The following is a 10,202-nucleotide window of genomic DNA, read 5'->3' as shown; positions in this document are numbered from 1 at the left end:
CACTGATGCATTACAAACATTCACTCTGGACAACATACTGTCTAGAACATTTTCTATTAATACTAGAAATCTCCAGATGCCTCATCACTATCATTGTTTCTGAATTTCTGTAGACAAGTTGTAAGAAAGATTAGCCTTTTGTCTAATTTTTGACTACTAACAAAATATTTGTTTTATTCTGAACTTTAGGCTTAAGCACTTGAATTTTTGTACTACTTCTACTGTTCTGTTCAAGTGCCAAGTGTTCATTCTTTCCAGGTTGTAAATAAAATATGGTTCAGAATGCCATCTCTATTTGCAGCACCAGGAAAAAAATGCTGTTGAATTTGTAATAACTCTCGATAACCCTGTTCTTTTATTTTAACAACTTCCCCTCAGTTGTGATTTTTAATGGAGTCCTTATTGCTCTTTTTTTTTTCTTGACCTACTTTCTTTTCAAGAGCTTTCATATAGAGCGTGTTTTATGTGGCGGTGATTTCTGTTGTGTGTAGGAGAGTCTTAAATCGCGGCGGAACAGATTAGTTGCCTATCACTTATTCCAGAAATGTTTTCGTGGTTTAAAAATCACCTGGTTCCAACGTCCACAATTTCACAGTCTGAAATCTTTTAAGCTATGCTTTTCATGAGTTTGCTCCGTTCTCCAGACTGAGGATTGGACCTCATTCTGCTCTGACCCAATTGTTATTTTTCTTTGTTGCCTCAACCCCCTAGAGATTGTGTTTCCAAGGGAGAGGCGTTCTTGGGACTGACGAGGAGGGGAGTGGGACGAGATCTGGTACCTCAGGCACTGGATCCCGCCTCCCCCTCCTGGTGAGAAGTCAGAGACAATTTTGACAGTTCATAGTCCCGCTTTGGCTCTCACGCTCTTGGTCCATGGGTGGGTTTTACCTGCTCCCACTTCCCCTGCCTCTGGCCTGCCTTCGGGCCAATCGCAAATGCAGCCCTTGCCCCAGCCCACCCAGAGCTCTCCCTCACCCGTCCTCTTGGGGAACTGGGGCATATGTCCGTAGAAGGCTTCGGAGACTGGGGAACCCACGCCGGGATCCGGACGGTCGAGAAGACAGCCCCTCCCCAGGCTTTTCCCCGCGTCGCGGCGCTCACGTGACCGAGAACAGGCCTCCACCGGTCCGCCCATTTCGTCCGCTGCTGCCCACTTCCCGCTGGGGGTAAGTAAACCGCGGTTTTCCGCACCGCCCAACCCCGCCCTCCTCCTTTCCCCTTCCCTTCACCTCCCTCGGGTTCCCTCGCGCCACTCTCCCCGCCCCCCATCCTCCCCACCGGGCCCTTTGTACGTGCTCGGCGGCGTGCGAGCGCGCCCGGCACGTGACCCCGCCGAACGTGGCATTGTGTTATCACGTGACCCAGGTGCGTACGCGACGGAGCGGGGTGTGAAGATGGCGGACGAAGAGGCCGAGCAGGAGAGGTTGAGTCGCGGCGGAGGCGGCTGCGCCGCGGAGCTGCAGCGCCTGGGTGAGCGGCTCCAGGAGCTGGAGCGACAGCTGCGGGAGAGCCGGGTGCCGGCCGTGGAGGCGGCCACGGAGTACTGTCAGCAGCTGTGCCAGGTGAGGGCGCCTGGGGTCCCCTCCCCCTTTCCCCCTGCTAGAGGGGGAAGAGGGCGAGCGAGCGCTTGGCGGCTGTGCGGTGGTCCTCGCTGCCTTGGCATCGTCTGCGCCGCCGCCCGGGCGGGAGCGGGGGAGTACGAGGAAGGCGCCTTTGTGTGGCTGCCGTTGTGGCGGTTGTTGTCGGCGGCTCCCGGCTGGGGGAAGGGAGTTGTGGTCAGGGCGGAAAATCCCCCCTCCCCTTTCCTTCCCCGAACTCGGGACTGCGCGGTCCCCGCGGCCGAGAGATGCAGACTGCGAGGACTGGAGCCCTCTCCGCCGTAGGAGAGGGTAAGGGGGGAACGGAGGCCAGGTCCCCTTCCTCCTCCTCTTATTGTGCACTGGGGATTACCGCGCCCCCCGCCTCTGCGCCCCCGCTTCCCACTCCAACGGGCCTCCGCCCCCACTGGTTTGATTCCTTTGCCTCCTTTTGCTTTCATCCGTCCCGCCCCCGGCCCCGTTCTCGCTGTCTCCGGGCCTTTGTTGTTCGAGTTTCGCCTTAGGACTGAAGGGGCCTTTGTTGATGTTCCGAGGAGCAGTCCCCGCCGACCCCTTCTAGCTGGGCGAGACGTTCGGGGGTAGGCGGCGTGGAGGTTGTCCCTTCCTGCCTTTACTTGCTAGGAGCACCTCTTCCATGGTAAAGGTTGCTCTCCTCGGTGGAGAGAAGCTGTCCCTGTATGTGTATCCTAGGTTCGGATGTCCCTGTGCAGCGGCTTTTCCAGAGTCCGCTTCTCTTTTGCCTTCACCCTTGGAGGAGTGTGGTTTCCTCTCTGCCCTTCCTCTCCCGTCTCCCCACCCCCCTAGTATTTGGAGCCTTCCCTGTTTGGCCTCCCGATGGAACAGAGAAGACTGAGGTTCATGTGTACCCGTGCTCAGGTCAGTTTCAGGCCTTTCCTTCCTTTTCTTGCACAAGGACACTGCTTTCCAGTAACTGCGTTCTAACCAGGTTTTGGAATGTTAATAGCACTGTTTGCTTGATAGAAATCGGGGAGTTTGTGTCTACATTTGGACTTGATTACCTACCCTCCAGTTACGTTTGAAATTTCAAGGTGCTGCTGCTGGCTGTGGTCAAGATTTTGGTTAGATTATCTTCTTGAGGAAGAGAAAGAATATATACGGGTCACATTTAGAGTTAGCTTGTGAACATGTCATGATACAGAAGTTGTTTCATTAAGATACTGAACTTGAGGTCGAACAATGGTGGACCGTTTTAGCATTTCAGAGTAGATCACATTTTCACTTAACTTTTGGCCTCCAAGTTCTGAAATCTTTCTTTATAAGATCAGGGATACTTGATCCCATACCAGAAATTCTCCATTGTTCTATGCACCTTATTGTCGCAAATTATTTGATGGCGGTTCATTATCTTAAAAAGCAAAACAACCAAAAACAAACAAAAAAACTTTGTGAGATTGCATGGTGACTTGTCTGGGAATAAATGCAAGGTGAAAGCCACCCACTTAAGGTAATATAGGTCTGGTGAATACCTATGGCATAATTAGAGATTCTATCATTCCTTTGAATCCTAGTTTTAAAGAATTGTTGAAATTTACTAATTTCACCATCCTGACCGTAACCACTCATTCTTAATTGGTCTTTCAGATTTAAAAATTTATCGTAGATTAAAAAAAAAAACTTTAATAAGATGCTCATGAAAGGAACTCTTTCATTTGTAACTAAAGTTAGCTTTTTAGTCAGTGAAAAGTATTAAAGTCTGGCTTTGCTGAAAGACATTTTTCAGGTAACAGTTTCCACTGATGGATTTAAGGCTTATTGCTGTAAATAGTCTTGACCAGCAGTGTTTATAATCAGGATTAATAATTCTGGGAAAGTGGAATCTCGTACAAGTTGGACTTAATTTGGAGGGTGTGCAACATCAGATATTTATCACTTTAAAATTATTTTTAATGTATGAAACAGTATTTCTTTTTGTCAGCATGAAGATAATTTCCTGTATTAGTTTTAAGTGATTAGTCTTATAACATGTAAATTGTTTTTATTGACCAGTGCTACATGAAATAGTAATAAAACAAATGCTGGGTTTGTGGATTTCAAAAATAATGACATATTGCATGCACTAAAATCCCACAATAATGTAAATGCATTTAAAAGTGATCTCCATTATTCGAATAGTAGAGTGTATCTGATGTTTAAAATCTCCTGTAGAACATTTATATATATATATATATATATATATATATATATATATATATATATATATATATATATAATAAGTTTCCAATTTGGTCTTGCCAGATGGGAGGTAACTTGAAACAGTTGTTTCTTTAAAATTGTATCATAGCCATTATTATTAACATTTTGCTACAAGTTGAGCAGAGCAGTGGTTAACAATTAGGGAATTTATTGGAGCAGTTTAAGAACAGTGCTAGAAATACTAGGAGCTAGAAATTGTATCTACATTTCTAACCTGGAGATTATCATTTAACTTTTTCTATCTAAGCTTTTCCTGTAAAACTGGGATATTCACATGCTTCAAGAAGGCAAAGATGAATAAATATTTGTCAGAGTTAGTGTGCTTCAGAGTTAATAGTCTGCAAGTGTTGATGCTTAGTGCTTTTAAATGTGAATTAGTTTATATTCTGAATTTTTACTTCAACGAAAGGTGAGTTTCTGGAGAATGTAGTGAAACCTACAGAAATAAAGTTGCTTACTCTTTCTAGTTTATAGATTTTTTTTTCCTTTTCAGTGAGGTGTAGGATAGTAACAGATTTCTTGAGTTCTGAGAAGTAAAATAGAAATGAAAAACATTTAAGTTTTTTTTATTGTTAACTGTATTGTTTTGCTGTTTATATTAGGTTGCTTCTTGGAAGCATGCCCCACTTTTATATGAACATTTGCTTAAAGCTTAAGAGTAGGAGGAAGGGAAGGTGGTAGAGGATGGGCATATGGGAGTATTTGTCAGAAAATCTTGGATTTCGTTATATCTTTACAAGCTAGCCGTAATCTGGATAATGTTTAATTTTCCTAAAAGCAAATTAGAATAAGAATATAGGATAACCAGAAATAATTTATTGCATTTATTTGTTTCAGTATCATTATATAAAAACAGATTGTAGTTGGAACTTCTGGGACTGTTTATTGTATTAGACTAGGCCAGGATTCACTCACTCATTCAGCATTGTTATTGAATACCTACACCGAGGGCCAGGCAACCATGAGCATGGTCCCTGGCTTCAAGGATCTTACAGTCTCTGGAGGAAGGTAGACAAGTACTTGTAGTAAACTGTGATTTATATCTTTTATATGGAAGGTTATTTATTTGGGAGCTTGAACAGAAGCATTCCAATAGGAAAATTGTTCTAAAAGGATTTTAAAATGATTATTCATTTAAAAAGTTAAGCCATCGTAATAGTTGAAGAATGATTTGTTGGAGCATGGTGTTTGTTGACAGCATTACATACTGGACTGGATGACTCATTGATTAATACATGAGTTGTGACTGTTTATGGTTGTTTACCTTTTGGTGACATAATTATTTTAAAAGGTAGAATTGCAGTTGTGGAAATATGGTTGTGTATCATACACACACGCACGCTTCTTACTTTTGTTCATACATTAATTCATAGAAGCAGCTTCTCAATTGGGCATATACTTTTTCCCACTGCATTTCTTTCTTAAGGACATTTAGAAACACGTGGGTTCAGTTGCTTGGTTACTGCAGTGACTGGGGATGTGATAACTGGCATTTAGTGCCCATGGGCCATGGATGCTACATTTTCTGAAGTGACCAGGACAGTCCCACCCCATTAAAATTTATCCCTCTGCCTAAATACCCACAAGTGCCCTTTTGAGAAACAGTGACCAGAAAGAATATATTAAGATTTTTTTTGTCCTTATGCTTTTTCATGTTTATATAGTTATATTAAGAAATGCAGTTAATCTGGAGCAGATCCAGGTCAGTGCTTTTCAACCATATATAAATGCACACACTGAGCTTCAGTGCACATTGAACTTGAAAATTTCTACTTTCTTAGCAGAAATTACGAGCAATTACTTAAACAATTACTAAAACAATTCACTTTTACTAGGTTAAGGAGGGTAGCAAAGTCAGCATACTTAGTTATCCTGATTAAAGCAGAGATTTGACCTTTTGATAAAAATTGAAATTCTGTGCTCTTAAGAAAGCATTTAATGCAAGGACTAGGTTTAAATGTTAGGGAATATAAGATACTGGAGACTCTAGTAGGATATAAACTAATAAGATAAGATTTAAATATCACTTCAAGATGACAACTGAAGAGATGTCAAAAGGCTGTGTATCATTAACATATTTGCTTTATTTTTTATTCCCCTTTTTAAAATTGAAAATGTGGTACGTTAAAAATGGTTTTTAAAAATTCAAAGACCGAGAAAGGGCATACACTGAAAACTTGCTCTCCTTCCCACCCTATGCCTCCAGTCACCTTCCACAAAGACAGTCCCCTAATAGTATTTTATGCATCTTCCCAGAAATGCTGTTTACTCTTTTTTTTTAAATTAAAAAATCAGGACATACTGTATACTGCATCTTTTTCTTCACCAAAAAAAGGTATCTTTGAGATCATTCTGTAGCTGCCCACCTAAATCTATGGCTTTCTGTTTTAAACTGTGTAGTAAGTCTAGTCTGCAGCTGTGTCTAGTCAGTTCATTGTTGGTGGTTATTTAGAAGAGTAAGTTAATTTTATGTGTAGTAATTTCAGTAGAGTTCAGAATAGGTAGTAAGCACATCAGGCTAGGGTATCAGACAGAAGGCTTTACTAAAAAGGTAGGATTTGACCTAGACCTTAATGCCTTTATTAACTGTGTTTAGTGCCTTATTGGTATAAGAAACAAATGAAATGAAAACTGTTGAGAGCTACTGTTTAAATTGTGCAGTTACAGTATATCTTTGTATATATTTCTTTCAACTATTTGATACAAGTTGATTCTTTTGTGCGTTTTGCTTAGCTTTAATTGCAGAGGCAAGAATTTTGAAAATACTTAAATATTTTCCTTGAGAAACTCGACTTTCTTTTGATTATTAGAGACTATCTTAAGTTAATTTGTAGGTCACTTCAAATCAGAAGAAAAGATAGCTTGCTTGTTAATTAGTGATAATTACTTTAGGTATTGAGGGAGTAATAAGTCATTTAAACTTTAAAAGTTTAGGTAATGCTCAGGGGAAATAATTTATTAAGTGTTCGTAATTAGTATGATTGCATGCTGGAGATATTAAATTCTACTTTCCAGAATATACTTATACCAGTTTTAGCAAAGGAAAACTTTACCAAATTTTGCTTGCCTCCTTCTTAACACTTCTCGATCCTAAATTAAAATGGGGGAAGGGAAGAGGTATTTTGCAGTTGCCATTCATGATATTTTATATGACTAATCTGCAAAACCAAGGATTTTTGAAAATGTATGGTCTTAACTGTATGAAACTGCTGCTGTACTTATTTTCCTGGAGATTCTGTCAAAGTTGAGAAATTACCTTATTTTTCCCAACTCCCACACGTAAATTCAGTTCATAAAATAAACCAATCAATGTGTGAGTAGCCTTGCTTATAAAATGGAAAGTTTACTTTTTATTAATGTGTTTGTCAGATATGCTGTGTAACTTTTAGCTATGTATTGTTTTCCAGGAGAGCCTCTTGATTCATTGTTTCTCGTATCATTTAGAGTTGCACAGTGCACCTCATAGGAAAAAATGTTACCTTTTCTCACCTTACATATATTTAGCCAAGAAGATTTGTTAAAGTTCAGTCAGTTACATCTTAATTTATTTTAAACATATTGAAATTCCTCTTATATGGGAGCACTAAGGGAGCTATGGAGAATTATGGCGTGGATAGAGCTTACAAAATCTGGTACATATATTAATAGTTAAGTAATACTATTAGATAGTAAAGTATCTAGTGATTAATACAATAAGTAGAGTGTGAATTAAGAAAACTAGAGCATTTTAAAATTACTTACATTAGCTAGAAATTGAAAGGAAAGGAAAGGAAAACACTATTTACATTGGGTCTTGAATGTGGATAACTAAAGTGGGAAGGATGGGAATAAACCTCAGAGAACTGGAACAACTTTTCAAACTGGCATCTTGGAGAAAAATGTCATGGGTTGGGATGAAAAATAGAATAGAAAAGGTAGATTAGAACCAGACTAAGGGTTAAAGATCCAAATCAAGGAATTTTAACTAATCCTGTAAGCGTAGCTAATATATGGTTACATTTCTTAAAGACTTACCCTTCCAAGGTTGAGGCATTGAAATTTTAAAAAGTTCAGAATGTTAGAGCCTTTGGTTTTTCTTGAAGTATCCTGTGTCAGTTACTGCCATGTAACAAACTACTCAAAAACACGGTGGCTTTAAAAGAACAGCCATTTTTATTACTGTTCTCAAGTCTATGGGTGTTTTGGGTTGTTCTGCAGTCAGCTGGTAGGTTGTCTGGGGCTGAATGATCCCAGATGGTCTCACTCATATGTCTTGTGGTTGGTGGGTTGGTTGAGGGGCCCCAGTTAAGTTGGCTCATCTCTGCTCCACTCTTACCCTCTAGTAACGTAGCCTGAATTTCTTTACTTTGCAGCAGGAAAGCCAGTTCTGTAGCACAACTGCTTTTCAAGCCTCTGCTTGTGTCATGTTCGCCATTGTCCCATTGGCTCAACAAATAGTCATACCCAGCCTCTTCGTGGGTACAGGGAGATGTGATTCTTCAGGGATCAATTTTATAACAGTCTATGACATATCCCACTTCTGTTTATTCTCCACTGCAATTCTGTGCACTTTTTTGGGTGAGATTTTAATTTTTTGTTTCTGTAGCCCCACCTCTGCTTTCTTTTTTGTCACACATATTCTGTCATCAAAGCACATCTAGTTGCCCCTTTTCTCTTTGATTGGCAAAAGGCATTTCTATTCCTGCTTTCTAATCTAAATCTCCAAATAGAAGAAGGGCCTCCCACTCCATCACTGTAACTTTGGAAAGTTTGTGGAACAACCTCTTATTTGCCGTGGTTCTTTACCTTAATATTAAACCTGGTCTGTATGTAGTGTTTTGTGTTGTCTCTACCTTGTACAGTTTAGTAATAACATTCTAGTTCTTGTCCTAATATTTGAACTTCTTTTTCCTTTTAACTGATGAACTTGCTTTTAACCTTCCATTCAGTTTGTGAAATTCCCCCAGCATCCTGCTTTTATCCTTCTATCTCAGTGACAGTCCAGTACTCATGACAGTGTTTCTCAAATTTGTGTTTGCAGAAACCCAAGAGAGTCTGTAGATTTTAGAGTTACTCAGCTCAGAGTAAGATTAAGATGTAACTTTTTTTACATCACCACTTAGTTGTCCACTGAAACAAAATTATCACAAAAAAATACTTATCTTTACTGTGTGTGATGCATTCTATTTTCATTTACTATTATTGTTTTTAAAAGCTGCTCTTGATTTTATGATCCACTAATACGTCATAACCGAGAAATTGGAAAACACTGCTTATAGGGAGTCAATGGGCTCAATTCAGTAATAAGCACAAACATAGGTAGTCCTAAGTTGTAAGGTGGCCTTCTAGTCTAGTTGATTCAGAAAATTCATATGGTTTTATTTATGAGGAGCATCAAAATTAAAATACAATTTTAAATGACTGCTAAAAACCCAGCATATGTCCATGGAATCAATTTGAGAAAATACTGGTACATAGGATCAAATCCAAATTTAAGCTTGAGCCCAGTGGTCTCCGTGCTCTTTTGTTTACTTTTTTGTTATATTTTCACTGTTCAGCAGGAACTTTCTGCTCCATCTAAATTGTTCATTCCTCATTTTACTGCCTTTGTGACTTTGTTCAGAGGAGCAGTGTTATGCAGTGGAAAGTCAAATGGCTTTGGGTTCAAATAGGAGGTCCCCAACAATCAAGACAAGATTTTAGCTCATGCTTTGTCTGGGGTGAGGGTGAACCTTGGAGTTAGAGTCTAGACCAAACAGATTGAAGAGGAAGAGAATTAATTTTCAAAACAGGCACTGTTACGCTTTACTAACAATGAATTGTTTAATCTGAAGACTTGTGAGATCATAGGATTAAAAAGCGTTTAGTCTGTTTAAATGTCTGTTTACCCAAATTGCCTCTTAGGACCTCATCATTGTTATATAATACTTGTTCAGTATGACATTGATTTATCAGAAAATGTTCAGTTTTATTAAGCATTTGTTTAGGAAGACTGAGATATATGGTTAAATGGCTAAAATGAAACAGTTCTTTAAAAAATGAATTTCAAATATATGGATAATATATTCGTGTGGAACATTTGGCATCCTTATTGGTGCTTGACGTATAGGCAATGTTATGTTGTAAGTTTATCACTCCTAGATACAGATTTTACATTTGGAAAGAGGTAATCTAAATTTAAAAGTAGTAATTAATTGACTTGATCACCATCCCAGTCATTTTGTTTGTTGGTTTTTTTGGATTGAACCTCCCCTGCCCCACTCCCCTGCAGTGAAAGCGTCCTGATCACTGGACCGCCAGGGAATTCCCTGCGTGAAGATATTTTCTAGGAAGGGTTTCTGAGTGCTTGTCATAACTATTGCTCCTTAGTAATTCAGAATGAACTCTAGTATGTAAAACTGAATATGTTGG

General features: G+C 39.7%; 1 protein-coding gene across 3 annotated transcripts in view; it reads left to right on the top strand.

Annotated features, from left to right (window-relative positions):
• The first annotated feature begins 466 nt into the window (after positions 1–466).
• Positions 467–10,202, top strand: part of ZNF292 (zinc finger protein 292) — an 88,104-nt gene continuing 78,368 nt past the window's right edge. The window contains exons 1-3 of one of the 3 annotated variants that reach the window (XM_059941695.1): positions 467–1,166; positions 1,366–1,562; positions 2,403–2,474. In XM_059941695.1, coding sequence (XP_059797678.1) covers positions 1,395–1,562; positions 2,403–2,474 — 240 coding nt within the window. In that variant the 5' untranslated portion in view covers positions 467–1,166; positions 1,366–1,394. The remainder of the gene's footprint in view (positions 1,167–1,365; positions 1,563–2,402; positions 2,475–10,202) is intronic. The other 2 variants (XM_059941697.1, XM_059941696.1) reach the window with 2 other exon arrangements.

This window comes from Balaenoptera ricei, chromosome 12 (genome assembly GCF_028023285.1).
Source record: "Balaenoptera ricei isolate mBalRic1 chromosome 12, mBalRic1.hap2, whole genome shotgun sequence".
Taxonomy (NCBI): Eukaryota; Metazoa; Chordata; class Mammalia; order Artiodactyla; family Balaenopteridae; genus Balaenoptera; species Balaenoptera ricei.
The sequence above is the reverse complement of the archived record's forward strand: the minus strand, read 5'-3'. Positions and strand labels throughout refer to the sequence as shown.